At 45.3% G+C, this 25,814-nt stretch overlaps 1 protein-coding gene across 2 annotated transcripts in view; it reads right to left on the bottom strand.

The window, feature by feature from the left end:
- Window positions 1-757: 757 nt before the first annotated feature.
- plxnd1 (plexin D1) overlaps window positions 758-25,814 on the bottom strand; it is a gene marked incomplete at its 5' end in the record, with an annotated part of 62,520 nt that continues 37,463 nt past the window's right edge. Inside the window, 22 exons of one of the 2 annotated variants that reach the window (XM_079180469.1) lie at window positions 758-1,730; window positions 2,640-2,714; window positions 2,835-2,975; window positions 5,852-5,999; window positions 6,093-6,256; window positions 6,445-6,549; window positions 7,179-7,213; window positions 8,513-8,576; window positions 9,794-9,897; window positions 10,252-10,408; window positions 10,584-10,730; window positions 10,848-11,046; window positions 12,639-12,769; window positions 13,874-13,978; window positions 15,016-15,128; window positions 16,644-16,751; window positions 17,339-17,453; window positions 19,486-19,635; window positions 22,729-22,998; window positions 24,160-24,244; window positions 24,634-24,813; window positions 25,618-25,757. In XM_079180469.1, the coding sequence (XP_079036595.1) occupies window positions 1,614-1,730; window positions 2,640-2,714; window positions 2,835-2,975; window positions 5,852-5,999; window positions 6,093-6,256; window positions 6,445-6,549; window positions 7,179-7,213; window positions 8,513-8,576; window positions 9,794-9,897; window positions 10,252-10,408; window positions 10,584-10,730; window positions 10,848-11,046; window positions 12,639-12,769; window positions 13,874-13,978; window positions 15,016-15,128; window positions 16,644-16,751; window positions 17,339-17,453; window positions 19,486-19,635; window positions 22,729-22,998; window positions 24,160-24,244; window positions 24,634-24,813; window positions 25,618-25,757 (2,853 nt within the window). In that variant the 3' untranslated portion in view covers window positions 758-1,613. Of the gene's footprint in view, window positions 1,731-2,639; window positions 2,715-2,834; window positions 2,976-5,851; window positions 6,000-6,092; window positions 6,257-6,444; window positions 6,550-7,178; window positions 7,214-7,523; window positions 8,079-8,512; window positions 8,577-9,793; window positions 9,898-10,251; window positions 10,409-10,583; window positions 10,731-10,847; window positions 11,047-12,638; window positions 12,770-13,873; window positions 13,979-15,015; window positions 15,129-16,643; window positions 16,752-17,338; window positions 17,454-19,485; window positions 19,636-22,728; window positions 22,999-24,159; window positions 24,245-24,633; window positions 24,814-25,617; window positions 25,758-25,814 lie in introns of those variants that run through there. The other variant, XM_079180470.1, reaches the window with a different exon arrangement.

The raw sequence follows: 25,814 nt of genomic DNA, 5'->3' as shown, positions 1-25,814 counted from the left end.
TTATCCAGCTGACCGCATTCCAAGCTCCCCACTACCCAAATACACATAATGGGTGAAAACACACCATGCCGCATGAGTTCATCCAAATCAACTCTTGTTCAAGTAATTGCAGCTTCATATATCCCCAAAATGCGCTTTAAACAATCCATTTTTTGATCAGTTAGTTGAAGCTAGTTATGAATTTCTTTAGATGTGTCAGACGAGGTTTTAAGGCATCTGGTGGGGCCGTCCTCTGGTCTTTATGGTGTTGAAGCTGGGGTTGTTAGTTTGCTCTTTGGCATCGACTGAGACAGTGAGTGTAAACAGATGGACCTGAAAACAGCCTCTGCAGGGAGAGGGCGCCTCCTGCAAGAGAGTGGATGTGTGTGCGTGTACGTATCGGAGGTTTGTGTCGTCAACACGCCTGTGTGTATTAATGAGATGTGGGGGGATTATTTTGATTATTGTGTAAAGGCTAGGATCTTGTGGAAGTTGTTCTGTGTCCTGCAATAAAGACAAAGCTACATGTATGCACGACTCCTTTTCCCTAACTGGCATTATGCAAACTTTTACAAGACTCTCTCTGAGGAGTTCCAGATGCTCGTCTGTGTGCTTTTGGGAGGCGGGCCAGATCTTAATGGTTTTCAAAAGTTCAAATTTGCTACGCTGTAATGAATTTAGAAATCAAGCACTTTGAGATTGAGCACAGTACATATTGTCATCCTTAAGACACATTAAAATCCTAAATACTGTAATTTATTTCACAAACTCTTGACAAATCATTTGGCATCACAAATACAGTCTCTCCTTATATTGAGCTCACATTGTTTTTTCTTCTCATAAATGTAAATTTCCCTCTTTTAAATTGGTCAGAATCCAACAAGAAATCCATTCGTTTACAAGCACACTGATCAACACTTCTATACTGACGCAGCTCTTCCCAGTGAACTACATTACATCTGATTTTCACAAACTTTAGTCATTTATATTTCTCTCCACATCTCGACCCATCGCAAACCTGCAAAGCACATTGGGTCATATTGTTCCAAGCACCGACCGGGAGCGAGTCACCCATCTTCACCAAGCACACCTGAGAACATTGCAGGCTTTAGGAGATGGGAGGAGTTCATCGCGGTGCTTCTTACTCATCCTGATGAACAGGCCACTTGAAAGCATTTTAACACATCTATAAATATTGCTATGGACATTATAATACAGTACAGTGCATCATTGGCTCGTTCCCTTGAGAAAAGGGTTCAGTGCGTTAAGATCGCCACCAGGGCTTACTGTAGGTCCCAGTAACTGTAAAGACATCCAGAATAAGCCTCATCTCCACGGCCCCTACACCATCCCTCTAAAGCATAGCTGAGCCAGAACTGGAATTCTTTCCATGTCATGGAGAAAGATTTGGGAAAATTGCTTGGCTTTCCAAAATCAGAGGGGGAACACCTTGCAAATGTGTGGCGCTTGAGAGGCAGGTTTAATAAGTCCTTTGCCACTTTCCACGCTTCTTACAGTCTGCGGGAATAATAATGACACTTATGAAGTGGCCCGACGTTCCCAAGTCACTATGTAGGCAGGAGAAAGGCAGCTGTCAGCAGGAGAAAGAGATGGCTAGTGGAGGACCGGCGGGTTCAGGCCTCGCTGCAGCACTCGTAGATGTTGTCCTCCACGAGGGCAATGACCTGCTCGAACTTGTGGTGCAGCTGAGTGCGACGTGCGGTGGGGTTCGACTCCAGAGCGCTCACCACCTGACCGGGTGAGATAGAAAAGAAAAATGCAACATAGGCTTTTAGTGGCTGTCGAGCGTTCATGCGTTTATCTATCTGGGAAAGGGAGGAAATCAGCCACCTGCCTGGACATAGAAAGTTGAGCGAACAAGCAGCAGAGGAACAAGTGAAGTGCTTCAGCCTCTCCTCCAGCCTTCACGCACGCCTCCACACCACAAAAGCCTTTGCTCTTCACATATTTACAAAACCCACATCTGCTCTGTTTTTCATGCCCAATAGTTGTCACGGTGTCAGTGGGATTTATGGGCTCTTAGCGGCGGTGTGCTACGAGGCAGAGCGAACTGAGCTGGGGCGAGAGAATAGGCAATCAGGGGCCATTCACAGAGCTCTCTGAATCAGAGTCTAAGTCCCCGGCCCACGTCAGTACAGTAGCATGACAGAGGAGAGCAGCTAAACGGTATTATCGTGAGGGTGCTCCATTAAGACACAGTCACCACTGACTAAGCCTCTTTCTGAGAGTAGTCACCAGCAGTAAGGAAACATGGGGGAGGACAGCAGGGGCTTGAAGAGTGCTTGTTCAAAGAGAAACAGGAGATGTGAAGCAACAACTTAACGGTGTCATTAAGCAGATGAGGGTGATTGATAAAGAGAGGGTAAACAGCACGCTGTTTGCTTGAAGTGAAAGGTATACGTGGGCTGGAGGGGAGGATTGAACAGCTGTTTACGGTGCACTACATCTCTCAACGGGCACACGATCCTCCACACTGATGCGTCACACTCCGATACCCGTCTACGAAACTTAAAACGGCAAACGGGGTCGAGTGTGGTGTTGTGGCTGCAGAGACGGGCCAGTTTAAACACGAGCAACATATCTGATCTGAATCTGACATCAGAAAGACGGAGAAGTAACGTAAGAATCTCTTCTCTCACCTGGTTTCTGTATCTCTTGGCGTATTTGTAGATTTCTGTCAAGGCCAGGTTGGTGTTGAATTCATTTCTGTACTTCTACAAGACAGACGATAAGACTTATATTAGACTCCGTGAAAAAAAAAAAATGGATGTCATGGCAAGGTTTTGTGGAGCCAGATCACGAACACACGGGGACTTTTTGAACACATTACTCACTCGTGACTCCTCAGCCAGGTGAGCGTTCATCTCCTGCTCGCTGAGAGGAGGCATGTCCTGTATCTGCTGGTAGTAGCACTGCACTCTCTTCTTATACTCGGGGATCTCCTTGGCATACAGCAGCTTGTTGGTAGGGGAGTCCTGAAATAAAAACATGTTTTCAGTCAGGACACTCTTCATCTTTTTTCGCAGCATGTATTTTAGTTGGTCGTCGGCGTGGCTCTGGATCAAATGTGAGCAACAGACTGTCCTTTGGGCTCACCGAGCCCAAGACACACAGCATTTTTACGAACATAACCACATGTACAAATTCATGTACTGCTGAATGCTACAGCGAGCTGGAAGCTAAAAGCAATGTACCGTCTTCTGCAGGTTAATTAATAATTCAGCACTGGACCTTAATCTTGAATGAAGAGGTTTGTATATTATTGCGCAGTCTGCAATGAGGTGCTAACTGTCCTCATAAGGAGCTGTTCAGTTAAACTGGATGTTATTAGTCGATGACCCGATCTAAAGCGAGAGGGAGGGAACTGTTTCCTTTTTGCACAACAGGAGACACATAAACTCCAGAGCCAGAGAAAGAACATTCCAGTCCAAACAATACTGCTTCATGGCGCTGCCGCTCTCTCCACAGTCACTTCAGGCACTGGTGCTTATTCAAGCAGGAAGAAAAGTAGCGGGGCTAAGAGGTTGTGGGCACACTCGGGTTTTAGTGGCGACTACTGTTTGCGAGCGAGTGTGTGTGTGTGTGTGTGTGCCAGAGAGAGAGAGAGGGACGGAAAGAAACTAGGACAGGGGGAGAAAGAGACGGCCAGCCTCAGCTTTCAGCATCAGTGAATGTGCTTACAGCGCACCTTATTATTCCTGTGTGTCATGAGTTATTTGTGTCACCTGATGTGCGTGTTTGTTTGCATGCGTGTGCATGTTTACGGGCGTTTAAGGTGCAGGGGGGGGAGTGGGAAGCCTGTGGCGGTAGTTGCTCCTTCTGATAGGGAACCCTCTCTCTCTCTCTCTCTCTTCCTGTCCACAAGGTCACTTCCTGCTGCTCGCCCATCTGCCCGGTAACCCCCCTGTGACCCCGTGGCCCTCCGTGTCTGCATCTCGCCAGATAAAGAGGGTTTCAGTGGAAACAGCAAGGGTTGCTTAGTTTTCCTCTCCTTCCTCTCTCTCACCGTGCTGTGCTCCGGCTAATCCAGACCCCCGTACCCTTCACTGCCCTGTCCCCAGGCCATCACACACACACACACACACACACACACACACACACACACACACACACACACACACACACACACACACACACACACACACACACACACACACAAGCACATGACTGTCAACACTCGAGGAAAATATAGCGGTGTGTCATGCCAGTCTCCTTGACCTACAGGACAGAACGTGGCCATGTCCTTGGACAGATGCGACATGTAAACGAGGAGGTTTTTATGTACGTCTTTGCTTCCGTAGGTATGAACCTGCCCGGACGGGACACGAGAATATTTCTGCCGTGAGAGCGGCGGCTCTTTGGCGCTGAACTGAAGTTTATAAATCAGACTGTTTCTCAGTGAAAGAGGAGCATCATTTGATGAGTCCTCAGCTCCCTCCGGGGAGGAAGCCAGTCAGAGAGAGACAGGAAGCAGAGCGTGCTCAGGGTCACGGTGTCTGAGGGATGAGACGGATTTGTGAGCAGTGAGGACATTGACATGCAAGCACACACACACACACACACACACACACACACACACACAGACAGACATATGCACGCCTGAGCACACACACACACACACAGACACACACACACACACACACACACACACTCACTCTCGCATAGCACAAAAAGAGATCCCTGGTGCTCATGACCTTGGATCAGCCGACTCGGCTGAAATAACATGAGGAGAGGTAGATGGAGATGACAGTCTGAAGGTTTAGGGATAGGGGTTCACAGGGGGACTGAGGTGTGTGTGTGTGTGTGTGTGTGTGTGTCTGTGTGTGTGTGTGTGTGTGGTCGAACTCACAGAGAGACGTGAGGCAAAGATACTGCGTGAAGTGTCAGGGATAAATATGTCAAAAGGTTTAAGTCATGACTGATTTGTATGGCGAAAGCACTTGTATCTGACTATATGAAAGTTTTAATGACATACTGTACTATGACTTTTTTCGACAGGTTATACTATGATTTTTTTTAATACATACTATAATGGGCTTTTTTCATAATTTACAAAACTAGGGCTTTTTTTTTAGTAGACTATTCATTTTTTAATAACTTCTTCGTTATACTATATGACGTTTTTGACATTTTGTTGACATTATACTGTGACTTTTTCTGACAGTTGTTGTGATATGCTTTAATATGACTTTTTCACGACATACATACATACGATTTTATATTACTATCACTATGACTCTTTTTTTCTTTGTAAAGGAATATAGTCGAAAACTCACAGCCATAAAAAAATTAAATAAAATGCAACTACATTCTTCTCCCCTTGTATTGTCCCCGTGGTCAGTACCTCTCTATTCCTCCTCTATCTCATACTGACGCTTTCTTTGACATTTTCTTTCAATAGTATGTCTGCACGTCCGTACATCCCTCATGAACATGATATCGCAGGAACGCCTGGAGAATTTCTTCAAATGTGGCACAAATGTCCACTTTGAATCAAGTATGAACCGATTAGATTCAGACGGTCAAAGGCTCAGGTCACAGAGATGGATGTGAACTGCAACTTGACTGGAGGCAGACAAGAACAACAAGGCGGTGATTCTTGTTTTGATTTGAGTGCCAATAATATAATTATCTCCACAAATTAACGTCCTCATATCTGCTGAGAAAACACAACGAGCTCCCAATAACTCCAGAATTTGCCTGAGAATCATGATATGTTTTAAGTTTTCTTCAATACCAAAATGATTCAAGGAAAGCTGTCTCTGCAGACAGCAACTTATCATAGCTCATTAATACTTTTAATGGTGCTAACGTTCCACAGACAGACAGACAGATACACAGATAATCTCACCTTTCCTAGCTGCAGGTCAGAAACGGAGCAGGCGTCTATGAAGGCCTGGGCGATGACAGACAGACAGGCATCCATGTGATCCGTCTTTTCGATATCAAACACAAATTGAGGGTTCTTCAGGATGTTCACCCAGAAGCGCAGTGGTAAACTGCACAGAAAGAGAAATATAACCTTTTAAAGCCTTGCACTTGCACAGCGAGGTGACCAAAGGGGACTTTAATCAGAGCGTTTAGATCTCTACCTGTTGGTTTTCCAGATGTGCAGGGTGTCTGGGTCTGTGATGCCCCGTTTGTCAGCCTGCTCCTCCAGGAAGTCAAAGAAGTATTTGATAGCCAGAGGGGGGCGATCCGGAGGGATGCTGAGGATGGCTTGAAAGAGGTCGTCCAAGAACTTCTGAAGAGTTCCCTGTGGAGGAAAAGAAAAAAAAGGCGGCTCATACATACACGGAGATGTGGTTTTAATGGGATGTGGAGATTTTGAAAAGGCTCCTGAGGCTAATATGGGTCATAGAAATAAGGAATAGAAAGATGACTTCGATATCAAGCTGTAACTTCAGTCTGTTTGTAGTGTCAGCGTCAGTTTCTTGTGTTCACCTTGGTAGACAGCAGACGTGTCAGATAGATTTCAGGCAAAACCTTCTTGCGGTGGCTCGGCCTGTGTGACCTCTTGTTCTCCGATTGGTCATCATGAGGTAGGACCTGGAAAACCAGAAGTCAAAGGTCAACACACGGCACACAAGTTGAAGTAATAAACCCCCTCATAAGAGGCTCAATGAATGCTCTACTGTCTCTGCTGTCTCAGCTGTCAAAAGGGAATTCTCTGGTTCTTGCATTAGACACATGATCCAGAAACCACATCAGGGTATTTTGAAGCGCTAGATAATATACAGAATTGGGGGAGTTGGAGTTGGGGAATTCTTATGTTTTTCTCTGGTTGCTGTGTACAGGATCATGTCTCTGACTTGCTCATACAGGTCTAAATAGGGGTAAGGGAACAGAAAGAAGCCTTCACCTACTTGTGTCAAAAAAGGACCACAGAACTGTCCTGTTAAACTAACTATTCACCCGGCAAATTGTGTTCCAGGAAACTCATTATTATAAAGTCAAAGGACCCATATCTTGGCTGACGTTTATAAAAGAGCTTAAGCAGCATTAGGGCTGTCATGTCCTCTCAGCAGCTTTCCGTTTCACCTCCATTCACCCCCAATTCTCTCTGTCGTAATGCCTGCTCCGGGCCGACTAACGGTGGCAAACACAGGAGAAGCTCTGCTAATAAACCCAGAGCGCACATTTAGAAACATTTTGATTACCTATGAGGAGATACTCACCAAGTGTACATACTTCTCCGTATCCAGATCTTTAACTAAAAGGAAAGAGACACAAAAAAAAGAAGATATATATACAGCATGAAACAATGTGCAATCAGCAGGGTGGAGACCTGAGAGAATGAGAGGAGACAGGAGGAGGGAGCACGGAGGAGTGTGACAGATAGGAGGTTGAGAAAAAAAGAAACACAGGAGGGAGATTGACAGGAGAGCAACGGAGATAGAGTACATGCAAGAGGAGAAAGTGATTAAGGTGGACTGTGGGCCGGGAGGGGAGGGGAGCTGTCTGAGAGAATGAAAGAGAAAGATTACGAGTGAAAGGAGAGAGAAAAGAGAGAGATTAGGGGAGACAGACACACAGAGTCTGTGATTGGTTCTGGAGCCGGTGTAATGAGATGGTAATGCTGGGCCAGCGCTGGGAAAGAGCATTAAACCGTGCTGGTTTATATATAGACCTAAACACAAACACACCCCGTGTGCACTCGTGAAAACATATGAATAACCGAATACACGTAGACGCATGTCCAAACACAAGCTCCAAGCGTACAAACAAATTATTGTACACAGCCAAAACAGAGACAGGCATTTGTGCAAAGTGTACACATAAACACACAACAGCATTGTGAGCGTGCTCTCATTGCAAGCCGGCTCTGCCAGAGACGCTCCTGCCCGACGGGCCTCGGTCCAGACCCACAACACTGATCACAGGCAGGCAGGACAGTGTTTTATATTAGCCAGGGAGCACTACAGGCTCATAACACCCCCTTGACGCTTTGAAGCCGGAGCCAGGTTTGGTCCACATAAGCCTTTTTTTGGCCCGGTATGAATGAGAGGAGAGGCTTTGATGGACGGGGCCTGAGCAGAACTGAGCGCTGGCCTGGTACTGATTATGTAAGGTAGACCCTAGACGAACGAGCAGACAAGCCCATTAAAAGCTGTATGTAAACTCATCTGTCAACAGGCAGAGCAGTCATTATATTCCAGGTTGAGGCTGGACAATGGACCCACTTTTGTTGCATTTTATTCCCTCCACAAGCTGACATCCGCTAATGGAATACATCTATAACGCAGAGAAAGAGCTCTGAATGAAGCGGTAGCGTAACTTCTATGCAAAGCAGGAGTTGTTGTGATTTATTAGCTGCGAGTGTGTTTAGATGTCCGCTGTGTCTTCTCGGGGTTGGGAGGGTGTATGGTTTCATGCATGTTTACATATGTGTATCGTGTTCTCGTGAGCAACTAAGCATGTGCCGTTTCCCTGTGATCGAGTGAGTGCGCGTATTTATCCAAGTGTGTGTGACAAAGCGACAGGGGTGTGGTTGTGTTTGCGGGTGACGTACCTCTCCCAAGGGTGTTATCTCTCTTGTCTTTCATGCTCATGGCCAGCGATGCCCCCTCTGGGATCTGTGAAGGCAGAGAAGGAGGGGGAGGGGAGGGAGGGAGAGCGACAGGGAGGGAGAGATGACAGAGGGCACAGGGTCAGGGGTCAGCTGGGGTGCACCAGGACGGCATCATTAAAGCATGCCCTCAAGGGGAGTGCAGTGGTGAGAGGTGCGTTTGTTTGTGTGTGTGTGTCAGTCTTGCGTGCATCTAGAGTGGTGGCCAGTCTGCAGGAGCCTGGCTGGGCTCATTAAAGTCAACCCGTGGTGAAATGGATTGAACAGCCTTGTCAGTGAACCCAGACTGTTGGTACACACTGCAGCTCACTGCTTTCACAGCTCCGTCCCAATGGCTCAGCAAAAACTACACAGAGCACTTAACAAGTACAGGTAACGGGTGAAAGGTCGAGGGTCACCAAGTAACCGTTTACTCACGCACAAATCAAGGTAAACAAACAAACACACACACACACGGGAAGACATTCTTATAGGTTGTCTTCATTTGACTTGTTGCTTGGTTATTTTTCTTTGTTAATAAATAAAGTCATTAAATATAAAAGCATTTGTTATTATTATTTTTTGCAAATGTTATGATAAAACTAATTTAATGCATTATTATGTAATGTAAATGAATACATACAATGTGCTTGAATGTGTATGTATTCATATTATTATTATTATTAGTAGTAGTACAAGTAGTAGTAGTGTTAAAGTACATTTATTGAATATGTAATATTGATTGAGGTAGGTCATTTAAAACATGTCTGGAGTGGATCTTTAAGTTAGGTGTTAAAATGTACATAAATCATGTGTGTACATAGTGCTGTTAATTAACAAGTAACCACTTTTGTATTCAGTAACAGTTGTTACACATAACAACTTTCAACTATTGTTTTTTTTTGGTTGTAAAACATTACCTAAATGCTGTAATAAATACACTGTATGTCTAAACGGTATGTCTAAATGCAGACTCTGCACAACAACGGTGTAATTGCAGCAGCTCTGCCACAGCTCAGCTGCAGTGAAGGACCTGAACATAAAGAGAAACATCATACAACAGCACACAAACACAAAGAGAGGCACCTACAGCTGACACGTCCTCCCACCCATGGACACCCAGTGACACCATTTACAAAGAGTTCTCACCTTCAACACCCCCGCTGTTGCCGTTACAATATCAGGAACATACAGGTACACCATGACACCTACCGCAGCGGTCTCACACAAACACACATAACACACCTGGTAATGGAAGACCGTGTTGAGCTTCTTTCTGCCTTCTTCCATCAGTGAGGAGTTATCCACGTCCTGCAGAAGCTTACTGTTGCAGCCAGAGTCAAACCACTCTGGAGAGAAATGAGACCGGAGAAGCGATATTAAGACAATTTCATCCTAAATTAGGAGAAGAATATGCGAGACAGAGGGCAGCCGTGCCTTAACTCTCTGTGTCACGACCTGTGGAAAATATTCTTGCACCATTAATCAAATCAGCTCTGCAGGCACCACAGCTTTTGAAAGCAATAACTCTTTGTGATTATGACTGTACACTCTCCTCGATGCATTCTGTCATTTATTATATTGCAGCCTCAGGTTAGTTGAGCTTCATGAGAAGAATTGACCTTTTTGCAAAGGAGATTACTACATCTCAGAGGGCAGGAGAGAGGAAAGGATGGAAATAATCAGAGGAAATGTGCTCTTACCCAGGTCTACATCCTCTGCTCTGGGCCACTGGGAGAATGGCAGGTTTTTATAAAAGGCTTCGAGGATTTTTTCCTTCACCTGGCAGACTGTGTCTGTATTCATGACCCTGACAGGCAGCGAGTCCAAGCCACAGCCCTGGAAGGACACGTTGATATTCTACGGAAAATAAACACAGAGCAAAACATTTCAGACTCTGCAAAAGTTTTGAATTTTTAGCAAACTTTCTGGCGGTCGACTTAATTGAAAGCGCAAGCTTGACTTTGACCCCTGAGCTGTGAAAAAGCAAAGCCCAGGGCGTGAAAGAATGAACTGCGAGTGTGCGATAGCAGACCTGTGGCTTGGCCTCAATGTTCTCGCGGAGCAGCCACTCCTCGTTGAGGGTGTAGCGGGCCTTCCCTGTGATGGCGTCTATGGAGCCCTTGTTGATCTGCTGCTTGATTGCACAGAGCAGCAGGAAGAAAGGCTCACCCACCGTTTCCTGAAGATCATGAGAGAGAGAGAGAGAGAGAGAGAGAGAGAGAGAGGTGGAGTCAGAAATCAGAGATGCTGTTATTCTTCTTAATCAAGCCTGCCTCGTAGCTTTCCCGAGCGTCACCTTGAGGTAGCTGTACATGCAGATGGACATCCAGTTGGTCAACATTTTCTCCACGACGGACTCGGTGCGGCGCAACATCAGCTTGGGGTTCTTGGAAGCCGAAGCGTCAATCAGGTCCACCAGTAGATCTTTCATGATGCTGGTGTAGTACTCGAGCTTACCATGGAGGGCGATGGTGAGCAGAGACGCGAGGCTGCATCTGAAGGGTGAGAAAAAAACAGATTAGCAGAGGAGACAGATGAAGCAAAAACACGCTTTCGCAAACATGCCCCGTCACTGCTCAGTGGTCAGTGGAGGATTCAAAATAACTACAGTGCAGAAACAACAACAAGGTTGCATCCTTCCCACAGCACTTGTGACTGCAGAGCCAAATAAAGGAGTGATCTAATGCAGGGAGTGTCTGGGTGAGTAAGTCCAGAGGTGCAGGGGATTTCCCTGACAAAGCCCCTTTAATCCAGGAGAAAGGGGCGACATCAGTCAGTAAGTGCTGACACTGACCTGGGACAGGGATGTGGTCTTGCCTCTGGAATTCTTCTCTGAATCTCCACAATGACTGGCTAGTTTAAGGACATCAGGACCCAAACACAGCTACACTGATGAATGACGATGCATTTACACAGCTGAAGCAACCACTTTGTCTGAACAGTAAAGATATTTCTTCAGCTGCTACAGACATGAAAAGAAAAAGAAACTCCTGTGTTAACCACTGGAACAATAGAGAGACATTCTGTATACAATTGAATGCGATTCAAAAGCCATACAATAATTACAACTAATTATACGATGACATTTTTTATGGCATACTGTCCTTTGACTTGTATTACATTTGTATTGTATACTACACTATAACATTCCTATTACAATCTTATGAAATCCTATATTGTGACATTTTTAAAGCATTTATTTTTCATTACTTCTTATATCAAGCATTAGAAAATTAAATTTAAGGCTACTACATTGATTGTTTACGTGATAATGAGTGAAGTATTTTTTCTGTTTTAGTCTAAACCAGCTCCTGAGAAACATATCTGGGTTTTTTTTTAGCAGATATTCCACCACTTGCTACTTGCTACCGTTGTCTGTCTGCTTTGGTCTTGGGCAGGTAGTGAACTGTACGATGCATCTTAGAGGCTTTCTGCTGAAAACAGCTGCCATTTGTGGCTGGAAACCAGGCTGAGGGGAGCAACGAGTGTGAATGGAAACGGTAACGTTGTCGGCCTTAGAGCCAAGACAATGAGCCGAATGATGGTAACGCTCTCTAGAGGTGAGAGGAACTGTGTTTCTCTGTGGACTTGTTATAAAGTGACGCCGCTACATGATGCCATTTCATCAATCGTTAATACAAATATAGCTTATTGAAGCTTCAAAACACCTCACAATATGGTGGTATCCATTCTATTACTAAAGCTTCAACAATTCATTGATTTGTTGTCAACTGTTAAATTAATAGGCAACTATTTTGATAATCGATTGACTCGTTTTTTCATAATAATCTGATTCCAGCTGCTTAAATGTGGTTTCTTTCTTTAGTCCTCTGTGACAATAAACTGAATATCTTTGAGTTGTGGACATTTGAGGACGTCATCTTGTGGTTTGGGAAACACTGACACTTTATAGATCAAAAAACAGGTTGAGAAAATAATCGCTAAACTGATTGACAACGAAAATAAGTTGCAGCCCCATAACACCAATACACATCTGTACAACGTCCGCTGATTTAATGGCCTAAAAGTCAAATCTGGATGTGAGCTTTTTCTCTTCTGCCAAACACATATCAGTCGATGCATTTACCTATCCCGCACTGCGAAGTCCTTCTGCTGCTCCAAGGCGTGGACAAACGTGACCAGGAAGTGCTTGTTGTTGAGGAGAGTGGAGAACATAGTGATGCCCTCCTCTACATTAGGCCTTGTTGTGTTGGTGGCCTGAGGTCAGAAGGGAAATGAAACAGTTATTTCTCAGCGTGATTTCACCTCGACTGCATTACACACCTGCTGCGCCCGCCCTAATCTATTTCACCGCCTCTTGTCTCGAGTGAACACCTCATCCTTCTATCACACACCTCCTGCTCCTGCTTCTCCAGGCACCTCCCTCTCTGGTATAGCGGTATCTCCCGCTCCGTTCCCCGACTGTGCGTGATTGCCTCTAAATGTGCCGAGTCGACTTAATGAGTATGGCCTATCTCTGGGTGCGACTAAGCAGCAGTGAGATGAAGTCTTCCCTCTGGACCGCAGCCATATGGTGTGGTTTGCAGCCTGACAGAAGGAGAACAGGGGTGTCCATTAAGATAAATGCCCGCCTGTGAGATTTATTTGCTGTGACCTGGAAAACACTTCCTGGGAAGACGATGTGGATCCAAGGCACTTCATCACCACTAGACAGCCTCCCCCGGCTGCCGACCCAAAACCGGCGCTGCTATCGCTACTTTCTGTCTTCGTAAGGCGCACAGACACACACACACACACACACACACACACACACACACACACACACACACGTGTGTACTTTCGCTTTCGGCATCCGTTTGCACAGAGCTTTGTGAACGTGCACGCTCCCTCTCCCACTCTCTCTTCATAGCTTTCACTCCCATCCGCCCCGCCATTAAACACACACAACTAGAAATGGATTTCGATGAAAAGCGTACTGTTCGGTTGTCCAAGAGCCAGTGGGAAGGAAGTGTGTCAACCACCTGCTATCAACTTGGTGGGCAGTGTGTTGCTTGACAAGCTGAAATTATTTTTGTCACGCTGACTAGAAACCACTGAATGACACACAAGAGCATGCAAGTTCACACAAACACATACAGTAAACTGACACACTCCACACACACACATTATAACAAGCACGCCAAGGCAAAGAAAGCACAATATGCTTTTCTTTACTGCTCATCAACAACGAGCCGACTGTGAAACCTTAATAAGCTTCAGCGTGACCTAGTTGAGAAGCAGGAGAGTGAAGAAAAGGAGCCAAATCAATGCAGTGTGGCAGAAGAAAGACGAACCGAACGGCCTAATGGCTTAACCCTTCACCTTCCAGTCCTGCAGCAGCGGGTGAGTCTCCGGCAGCACTCGAGGGCCCAGGCCGTCATTCTCGTAGGCGGGCTGGACCAGACTCTTCTCGTAATCGGAAAACATCTGAAACACACATTAACATACTTACAGACAATTGTAATACCAAGTCAGCTCTAGTCGTAAAACCAACGGACATGGATAGACAGGGGGACAAACAAAAAGAGCTGGCCTTGAGACTTGTGTGATAAATGTGCAGTCTGGAACCAAAGGGCAGAATTTCATGAGGAGCCCCAGAATAGGCCCCTGACTGACCATGAAAAGGAACATAACGCCGTGACACGAAACGTCATGAGCTTTAATGGCTTTAGTGACAAAGCCAACCTTTCAAATGTATCGGTCATTTCAGGACAGACACATTTGACTTGTATTGTGTGTCCGAGTCTGTGTCTAACACTGTTTTGTGTGTGTGCGTGTAATCAAAGAGAACAGGAAGCTTTAGTGGAAGAAAAAGAACACAAAAGGGTCACGAGTTTGCTGTCTGAGTGGAAAAAACTACGGAGAGACGATACTGAAGCGACACTTGAATTTACGTTTCCCTCTAAACAGCTTTTCAACACTCTTCCCCGCTCACTTCCTTCACAACAGAAAACAGTGTCCAGTGTCTACTGCAACAAACCAGCGCGGCTGCTGTTGTATACTTGCAAAAAACAGTGTGGGTGTGTGAGGAGTATGTTTTGAGAAAATCAGGGGGAAAGTTTCCTTGTCTCAGTGCCTGCCATTGTTCTGTCTCCTTGAAAGTCCATGCCTGTGGTTGGAAGACAAAAGCCCGCTGAGCTGTGTGTGTCTCCATTAGTGGAAAAACACCCACTAACAGATAGACCCACAGTCTACCTTCAGGGTGGATCACACGTCAGGAAAACGCTTACCTATGGAGAACACATTAACTCTCCTGCAGGGTGCCACGCGGAGCTACACTTCGCTAGACGCCGAACGTATGTTTAAAAGTTTCAAGGTGAATTTTCATCCTGCATATTACAAGCGGTGGGAAATATGGGACATCCAGCTGGGGGAATATTTATTAAACCCCCCCCATTGAGAAAAATGGTATTGTCAGTCTGCCAGTCGGTATCAGATAGCAGAGGGAAAATAGGCTTTCTCACCTTGGGGAAGAACGTGCGTGTGACAAACTGTTTGTACTCCAGAAAGGGGATGCCCTGGCTGCGATTCAGCTCCTTGGTCAGGTCTGTCATGTCCGTCTGCAGCTCTGCAAAGCCTGAAAGGAAGAAAAACAAACAAAGACCCAAAATGTCTTGAATCCTTGGATTGTTTCATTTGTTGCTAAGCAAAATGAGTCAGAAATATCTTCACAGACTAATGCAATAACCGTGGGATCTGTACAAATCTGGCTGATTTTGGTGGAAGAGATTTTAGATTTTAGACTTACAGTATAATGTAATTTACTAAATCAAATTTCATATTCTAGTTGGAATACTACATGTACCAAACACAGATCCTCTGATCTTCTAACACCCTGCCCCCCCTTTCTCTGCCGCTGCCAGTCTAGCACGGCATGCAGGCAAATATTTACCACTCGACAATCAGAGCGGCCGTATCCAGTCCCTCATCCAAACCATGTGTGCAGGCTGAGGTTTACATGCTGCGGAAACAGTATCAGCATGTCCAGACGCTGACTTAAATCCACGTGCTAATACTGTAGCCACTTTATTGGATAGCATGTTCTCAGAGAGGATAATGTTCGCCTCTAATGAGACGCTGGAGATCCCTTTTATGGAAAAGCGCTTCCTGTCACAGGATGAGAGACGTATTTGGGTTACAATGGTACTCTCCTCCGACTGCGTTTGTGTAGAAAGATGGGAATACTAGACCCGGGGGATTTAAAAACATATTCTACTTACTCCTCCAGGTTATTTATCCTACTGTTCGCTAAAGTGTCCTCTAAACCACCCGTCAGTTCACACAATCGACTCCTGAATAGACGCAGGAGGCCCAAATGCAAAACCTCCCAAAAATACAGAGACCCTCCCGTTCCCGTTACCTGGAATATGTCCGCATCTTCCTTCACTCCCTCTTCTTTCACTTTTATCATGTCTATCGTTTAAGTCGCTTTCCGCACACTCACCCTGAACTCGGCCACAAATCTATCCTGTGTCCTCTGAATAAATAACCTCCCCTCCTCTCCCCCACTCCTCCTCCCACGCTTCTGCTTCTCCTCGGACTCGCGGCCCTGACTCCCGCTCCTATCGCTTCCTCCCTCCATTCCTCTTTCTCTATCCGTCCCCCCCCCATCTCTACGCAATAAATCTGGTTGCTCAGACGTGGAGTGGCCTTCGCATGGCTTTACTCTAATGCCCTAGAAAAGACAGAGAAGGAGCACTAAAAACACACAGAGGCCTCGTTTCTACAGCGTAGACACAGCAGAGGCGATGTGGCCACTCGGAGCCGTCTGTGTGTGTGACTGATCATTTATCAGACGCTGTGTTTTATGAGTCACGCTTACTCGGCACAAATCTGTCAACTGTTGTATCTCCCTCCCACTTCAGACCAGAAACAATCTCAAACAAACACATTTTGCATGCACACACACACAAATATATGTGGTCAATATTTCTGTCTTCCCACAAGCTCTTTTTTCATGTCAATCGAAACAAAACATCATTTCAGGTCTAAACAACTCTGAGAGCAGCGCTTGGACAATAGTATAGGGTGTGTGTGTGTGTGTGTGTGTGTGTGCGTGTCTGTGCATGTGCGGGTTCTTGTGTAAACACACCTTTACGGATCTCGTCTCTGATCTGGGACTCCATCTCCTCCATTTGAAGTAGCGTTTTCTGCCAGTAGCGTTCCGCCCTTCGGCTCTTTGTGCAGTACACTACGAGAGCTGAGGAAGACAAAATGCAGTTTGAATGCGGCACGTTTCAACCAACAAGCCCGTAATCACACACCGACAGCTTCCAGTGAAACCAGAGAACAGTCTGTCGGATCAAACGGGTTTGTATCATCTTTTAGTGAGCCTGCGAAAAACATGTGCATGAACGTATCCGACCGTGAGAACATGTAAACGAAAAAAGCTCTCGTTTGTGAATGTGTAAATACAATTTGTGCAGACATTATTTCAACGGTTGTGTCACACGTAAAAATCTAACAAGAAATAAGGATTCTGGGAACATCTGAGAACACATACAAAAGCAGGAAGGTGTGAAAATCCACCATAGCACCAATTTTCACCCATGCACCTGCCTCAGTCATATAACGAATAGAGAGTACGGTACGCACACACAGGCAGACACAGAGCAGACAGCGAGGGGAACAGTGGGGTCTTTGTGCTTTGAGTGCCGACGAGGGATGAAGCAAGTGCGGGAAACTATGACCCCCGGATTCCTTTTATCTGTTCCACATCTGGAGCATCCATCGCTACAGCAGGCACACATCCATGGACTGCCTGGCGAGCGTGTGTACACAACCTACCCACAGTGCACAGCAGCAGCAGCACGCAGCACACCACGATGGACACCACGATGGCCAGCTCGCTGCCGCCGAGCTGCACTTTGGCAATGGTGTGATGGAAGTTCCCCACTTGCACCTAGAAAGAGAAAGAGGGACAACACGTGAAGATGGACTGCGCTTCTTTGTTTTATTGCTTTTTTCCGCTACAGTTCTCACCGTGACCTTTACATGCTAAAGTAGATCTGCTGGTAAACACCTCCCTGGATACTCGTCTTCGTGGTATGTTTCTTAATAAACGTAGCATTATATGATTGTAAATCTTGTACATCCGCTATGGCAACACTCTACCTCATAATTATCAGCTGCAAAAGCAAATTTAATTCTCAGAAGACAAGAAAGACACAGAGGCAGAGAAGAAATGAGCAGAGAACAGCTGCACTAAGTATGTTCTTTGGAATGCAGTATAAATGACATGTGCAGTTCTTAGTGGGAACACAGGTACCTGTGCACAAGCACATATGCACAGACGCATCATTTTGTTCACGGACACAGGTGCACACAGAAATAAATCACACCTTGCAGATTTTGAAAAATGGCCTCTCGCTGCAACGAGCTGTATAGGAGTCACCCGGTTCAGAGCAACCCAGATGTGACAAGAATAGGACTTTCACTTCTGCCTTCTGATTAGTCAGCAGTCCTCTGTGGTCCCTCCTCACATCCTTCCCGCTTCTTCCCCAATCCGAACATACTTCATAAAAAAGAGCGTCAGATAAAAAGCTTCCAATCCTCAGACCAAATCCCTCATATGCTGCTCTCCCTTTGGGGAGGGGGGGAGAGAGAGAGAGAGAGAGACTGCTTCACTGAGCTTCCTCCTGCTTTTCGTTCCATCTTACTCTTTCTGGTCCAGGCATGTATTTACCCAGACCGGCGAGAGAAGGCCTTCATCCAGAGACTGGCCCGGTGTAATGGAGGGGAAAATGCTATTGTTCCGTGTTCCTGTTTCTCTCGGGGTACAAAAAACACTCCTTCCCCACATCCACTCCTGCAGCTCAGCGCCATTTCAGAGCCAAGCAAAACACGGGGACGTGTAAAAATAGATGTGCCACCGAAAGAAAGTGAAGAAACATAAATGGCGCATGAGCTATGCAACGGGTCCAACATGTATGCATTTACTCGAATGTGCCGACGCTCAGGAAAAATGTCTGTTTATTCCCCTGTCGAATCTGCACACCAATCATCCTCACTGCTCGAGTGCAGGCAGCCCACCCGTTCGTGTTATGACTTCTCATTTGACCCCTGCCCTCCCTTTATGTCTCTGCTAATTGCCTGTGTTTATTCTCAGACATCCTGAGAGGCAGACGGGGTTGGGCGCGGATGATAGCGAGCCACAGGTAGACGAGGAGCGAGACCGAGAAAGAGCTTTTCCTTCTATTTCTGTGACAAAGTGGGGAAAACCGTAGAACTCCAGAAAGAGACAGAGTAACATATGTTTCTGAGCTATTTAGGCAAACCACTCACATTCTTATTTAAATATAGATGAACACCCCCCCCCCCCCCCCCTTAATAAAGCCCTCTCAGCATGGACAACAACAGATGGGGAACGTGGGCAGAGGAAAGAGAGCGTCTGGTTGTATCAGGACTGCGCAGTGCTCGACCACGTCTTCATTAAGACCTTTAATTGCGACGGAGGGAGACGAAACAAAAACACGAGCGAGGAGCGAGATCATCGCTGAGTCAGAAGACTGTGAGCAGATAGTGTGTGATAGGTGAATGAGTCGGCGATGACAGACGGGGCTGATGAGGGATTAAAGAGATAAAGGGGAAGTGGTAAACATTTAACTGTTCTACTGTGGCGCAGGCTGACGGCTCACCACCCACACTAACTGCTGATTCACGGTGGCATGTTGAGAGACTATAAACCATTCATAATGGCTAGACACACACACACACACACACACACACATCTCTGACAGTGCGTGGACCTGATCGGATCAAATCCGTCTCAATGAACATCACAGATGGTCTGGATTCCGACTAGATGTTTGGCTTACGAGCACTGCGTGACAGATGGTTGATATCCTTAAATAATCAGCGTCTATCCAGCTAATTTTTGAACACAAGGTCGTATTTGTGTTCTATTGTGGTGTTGTACATGTTTGCATACTTACAGTGACAGGCAGCTCCCTCTCGCTGGAGCTCAGCAGTCCGTTGATGGTGCAGTGAAACAGCTGGTCGTTGTGAAAGCTGATGTTACAGGGATAGGGGCCAATCATCACAGAGTATTCCTCCGGCACCAGCTCCAGAACGCTCGGCCCTTTCTGCGCCAGAAACGAACAAAAAACAGCCGTCAGCCGGTCGGTTGTGGGAGACTAGAGGGGCCTGGTTTGAAGAGGCACAGATAACATTCATTCGCAGCAGCTTTAACCAGCAACATACATGCAGACACATATGCGTTCTCGCATCCATCCACCCACACACACACAGACAGAGAAACCGAGCTGCGGCAGGCCTGTCATTGCAGCTGTCACACAGAGAAAGCCAACTGAAAAATCCTCCAGTTTGGGCTGGAGTTCAGCTTAAAGCAGCAAACATTCCCGCTGACTCTCTCACATGGCCAGGGAAGTTCCTACAAACAAACCCGCTGACAGTCATCCCCGCCTCTGCCCAAAATAACATTCTCAGGGCCTTTACAGGAGCCTGGAATACACTGCTCCAACTCTGTCCTGTTTCAATCCAGGCCCTTTGCTCTCACTCACAGGTTTAATTAAAAGGGGGACTCCTCTGATTTTACACTTGAAGTTCTGCTTCCTAGTCATGGCAAGTTAAGACTACTGATTTATAACAGAAAGCCTGTGTGGCATGACGTTTGAAAGACATATACCAGGCCGGGAGGGTTTTATGAAAGATGCCCTTATCAAGTTGCATCATGGGAAATGTAGTATCCGGTGTTTTTGGAGCTTGTGTTAAGTGCAATACAAAATCAATGGAATAGCCCTTTGAGGTCAATAGCAGCAAGGCTCTATGGATTTCTACTTAACAAGTCTCTATATTGAACTTACAGTTACAGAACACAATGTTCTTTGATCATACAGTTTGTTGACTAAATGTTTATTTCAAAAGAACACTCGTATTGGTCTTGGAAGAAAAGTTTGAGTTGCAACTTCTCATTTTTAGAGGGTTAATTATCATTGTATGACACATGAGTGGACAGATGATCAGACAGATTGTAAACAAGCCACCAGCATAGCTACATAGCACCTTATTTGGAGGTAAAACCAAACCAGGAAGTCAGTCTGTAAAATGTTTTAAAGTCAATAAATTTGCCATTCTTCTTTTTCTCTTCTAAATGACTTAAGCCCTGTCAAACTGATTTATTTTGGGGATGTCACATCATTCACAGAACTCTGCAGTTAACTGGTTATGTACCGTGTTATTATATATATAATATATATATATATAGGAATGATGGCAAGAAATACGAAAGACCCTATTTGTATGGAACTGCAATTTCCCTTTAATATTGGAATGAGAAGTGAGGAAGCGTGTGTGTTTATCCCCAGTGTGCTTCCTTGCTTTGATTACACCCTTAGGGCCCGGTCCTGTCCCTAATGCAGGATGCCACCCCCTGGGTCTCTGTCAACAAATGCTTCCTAACACAGACAAAACACAAACACACACACACACACACACACACACACACACACAAACATGCATACACACGCATACACACACACACACACACGCATTAAACTATCGTACAAAATATGTTTGAGCATATTGTAAAACAAACTGTATACAATACATACAATCCACGATTTTCACACCTAAACTCACTGGACCAAAACAATGGATTCTAAAAGCCAAAACAGAACGAAAGCAAATAAAATCCACCCACATTCCTGCTCAGGTCCTTAATATAGGATCTGGCCGACTAACAAGCGCCCTATTAAACAAACACGCACATTCTCTTCTCTCCCCCCTTAAGGTCCACCACAAGTGGAATTCACCTTCCTTCAAAAAAAAAAAAAAACAGGAAACAACAGACGAGTCGCCCATGTAGACCGGCTGAGGCAGCGATTCCTGCAGGGGCCTCATTCCGACACTCACAAACACATGAAGAGGAAGCTGCGCCGGGTTCAGACTCCCCTGTCTGTGCTGTTAGAAATGTGAATGTCGTACGGTGTCACAGCCAGCGGCCCTTTTCGGGAGATGAATCCATGCAGACAGGTGCTTGGATCAGCCAGACCACAGGAACACGGGACCTCCCACTAAGCTGCCCCCCCCCCCACACACACACACACACACACACACCTCCCCCCTCCTCAGGACCCCCAACTGAAATCAACACGTCTCAGCGGAGGGGCCCTTTGATGTGCTTTATGTGCCTCTGGTTTATGTGAATATGAATAAAGGAACGCTCAGCCTTCTATGCTGCTCACAGTCAGTTTACAGCAAACCTTTAGAGAATACACCAGTTGTTCTACGTTGAATATTAATATGTTTTTCAGGTTGTCAATAGTCGGTGCTTTCTGCTGATGGCATCTGAAGGTAAATGTAGGCTAATCAGTGTTTTCGTCAGATTACTGGCCGTGTTAGCAGCGTGGCTCTGTGGATGGCTCTGACAGTTGGTTGGAAATATTGTTGAAATATTATTGGACGTTTGTTCGTCGTTGTTAGTTGTTAGTCATTGTGCAGGCACTCCTGGTCCCCGGAGGTCAACGTTTTAGTTTTTTAATCAAATCAACTCCCTCAACTGGTGGACGGATTGCCATGACATTTGGTGCAGACATTCATAATAATAAATTGTAATATCTTTGTTGATCCCTTGATTTTTTTTAAGCAGTGCCATCATCAAAAATGTTAATGTGTCCTAAACTTTGGTTTGTGACCAAATACCTGCAAAACTAATGACATTCCCATCAGCCTCAACTGTACTTTGTGTTTAGTGCAAGTTAGCAAACTAGATTATTAACTAGGATGATAAACAAATATTGTTAATTAAAATTGTTCATGTTTATTACACTTGTGTTGTTGCACTATCCTCTTTGCTGCTGTTAAACTGTAAATTTCCCCGCGGTGGAACAAATAATATCTTATCTTTCCTAAATAGTTAAGTTAATTAAAAGGATTAAGATTTGACATGCAAATTTAATTGTTATTTCATTTATGATACAACCCTCGTGCTATTGCAACCAATTGCTGCACTGTCTTATTGAACCACTGGTGTATGTCGTACTGTGTATGTAATCAATAAAACAACATCCCATCCAATTAGAGGTGGACACCATTGACTCGAAAACACACATTTTCTAATAGAAGGTGAACATTCGCTCGACTTATCAGGAAACCAACGTTAACAGTGAAGCAGTAATCTGAACCTCTGAACTTCCTGTCTCAGCAGTGTCACTCACGTTGATGACGAGTGTCAGTGGCTCTCCCGGGTGGTGCTTAATCAGCTTCTCCTTGCTGGCAGTGAAGAACTGAGGGTCCTCCACGTACTCCAACAAGAAGTGACCTTTATGTGGCTCCCCCTCCTCTTCCTCCGCCTCGCCATCAAAGTTGAAGGGTCTGTCTCCAGTGTAGAGGATTCCATTTAGGATAAACTGCACTGAGGTCTGCTGGGACTGGCTGGACGCCGGGGACGGGCAGGTGATCGTGAAGGAGGAGACCACTGTGCAGCGCTGGAGAAGAGCCAGAGAAGACAAAGTAGCTTAAAGTCTGTTTCAATGTGTGAATTATCTTCAGTCAATCAGATGTCTCCTCCATTTTCAACCAATCACATGAGCGCGAGACGGGACGGGGGTGGAGAGGAAAACGAGGAAACACCGTTAGCTTTGGTGGTCCAAGCTTTGGTGGTTCATATTTGTGATTTGGCCATGAGTGCTGCTACCCTCAACTTTGACTGAAACCTAAACCAGAATGTTTCACACAGAACACCCTGGACATAAACTGTTCCAGCCCCTTCCATCTGGCAGGAGGCTGCGGTCCATAAGGACCAAGACCTCCCGCCATATGAACAGTTTCTTCATTCAGTGTCTTCATTCATCTTCACATAGCGGGTGGAAACTTCAGTCCAGTTGCTTTATTGCTTTGTTTGGATTGATGTGGGGATCCCTACTGACTTATCTTCCCTCTTTTAGATGTTTCAACACTTGTCTGAGGTGCAGAAGTTAGACGTTTTAAACCATTTCGCCGAAGCTAGCTACAATGCATGTCTTTTATTGTTGTTTAGCTGTGTCTGACTGATTTAGATATTCCACATACTCTGCATGCTTTTATGTTTTGTGCCTCTGACGTGGATGTTTTTTAGTGTCTAACTATGCAGCATCATCTTGTCTTTAGTCCATGTTTCTATTTAACATAGTATTCCCTCATTTGATTTGCTTTGTGTGTGTTGACTTTGTGAGCCTGTGTGTTGTATGTCTTGTTAGTACTTGACAATGTAGAACTAGTCTCCTGAATGATTATATTAATATTCTCACTTCTTTCATTGTTTGTGTACGCATGTCATGCCTTTTCCATTCACCTATCAGATGGTTAATGACACGATAAACCTGCTACAGAATTCACCTTAAACTGTGGACTTGTATATCTCTCTTAAAGAACTAGTTTGACATTATGGGTGAATCCACGTACATTTGCTTTCTTGAGAGTTATACGAAAAGATTTCCATTAATTTGTGTCCCAAAATATGAAACTAGTCTTGCGAGTTTAGATTTGTTAGAAGTGTGATGACTTCATGACACATTAAAAACACAGTTTTACCGTTTGTTCTTCTTAATTAAGAGTTCCCACAGAGTTTCATCAAATAAAAAAAGGAAACAATTCAGCTGATTACTCACTTTTTCTCCAATTTCCAGCACCTCCATGGTGACGCTCTGCACCAGATCAAAACCCTGGCCTGTCACTGTGATGGTCCTGCCACCACTGCAACACAAACACACAAACACACACAGACACGGACAGAGAGTCACATCTCAGCCATGAAACAAATAAATTTGTCAAATTCATACTGGTATGCAAATACTTTTGGGACACTGCAACAAAACAAGAGAGAAACAGGGGACCAGATAATAATGCAAAACAGTTCGGCTGCAGTGCAGATCCACACACACGTCATCAAAGACATGCCGCTACGCTGTCAAACGCATGCTCTGCTATTTAGAACACAAAAGGGAGAAAATGCTGCACATCAGGATGACATTACAGTCATGACTTATGTCAGTGAGTCTAGGAGGGGAATCAGAAAGTCCTCCAGCTCCAGATGTTTAAGTCTTGGCTTTAATACTCGTGACGTGTAAAGCAGTCTACCCTACCTGAGGTAGCTCTTCTTGGGGTGGATGAAGCTGATGGTGGGGTTCTTCTCGTAGGTGTAGGTGGCGCTAAGCTCTGCACTTTGACAGGGAAGGTTTTCAAACTCCACACACACTGCCACTGAGTCAGTGAGTGCCTGCAAGGCTGGAGGCATGGTGCACTCAATGGTTTCATCTGTTTTCCTAAAAAAAAGAAAATGAAGAAAACATTATGACTGCACAACATCAACAAATGTTTGGTTTTGGTTTTGACTTGGACAAACAAAAAAAGAGGAATTAAGACTGTTTCGTTCTTAACGAAACACTTTAAACTCTGAAATGTTGACCTGGTAAAAGGCCTCCGCTCCAAACAGAAGACAGCTTCATGCAGGTGTTGCGTAGCCTTGATCATCAGTTCTATGCATTGCATTTACAGCACTATTAAATGACACAACCCCGTGTCAGTATTAAGAGACTGACAGACTTGACCTGGACCTGCCTCACAGACTTAACTACAAGTATCGCCTTGTGGTTGAACGCCTCTGCCAACCTGAGTCATGTTGGCATTAACATCCACGTCTGTCCAAAATGTCATCACTTCATTGTTTCATCCTATTAGACATTTGTGTGAAGTTATCATACTTAGCATATGAATTCTTGACCTCACAAAGCCGGAAACGTGCTTTGTGAGGTCAAATTCCTAATCAGTTCATCTTTGAGTCCAAGTGAACGTTTGAGCCAAATTTGAAGACAATCCGCTGAAGATATTGAGTTCAAGAGAATGGGACAGATGTGACCTTTGACCAACCGAATCCAATCACTTAATTCTTCAGTTCAGGTGGACGTTTGTGCCAAATATGAAGAGATTCCCTCCACGTGTTCCTGATATATAGCATTCACAAGAATGAATGAACGGATGCTCGGATGAGCCTAAAAACAAAAAGAACTCAGACCACGGCCGTCGCCAGTGCGGAGGACTACACGCAATCTAAAATAAGCAGTACTCACTCTGTGATGGCACACTCCAGCGTGTTGTTGACTTTGACTCTGACCTGAGAGCCAATGTTCAGGTGTTCCCCGCTGATGATGACTATGGTTCCCCCAGCACGAGAGCCCTTCCTCGGCTCCAGGGACAGCAGCTTTGGGATCTGAGTAAAGACGACAACACGTCAGATTGATCACTCGACATCAACAGCTTCTGTCAC

This window comes from Pholis gunnellus (genome assembly GCF_910591455.1).
Source record: "Pholis gunnellus genome assembly, chromosome: 2".
Classification (NCBI taxonomy): Eukaryota; Metazoa; Chordata; class Actinopteri; order Perciformes; family Pholidae; genus Pholis; species Pholis gunnellus.
The sequence above is the reverse complement of the archived record's forward strand: the minus strand, read 5'-3'. Positions and strand labels throughout refer to the sequence as shown.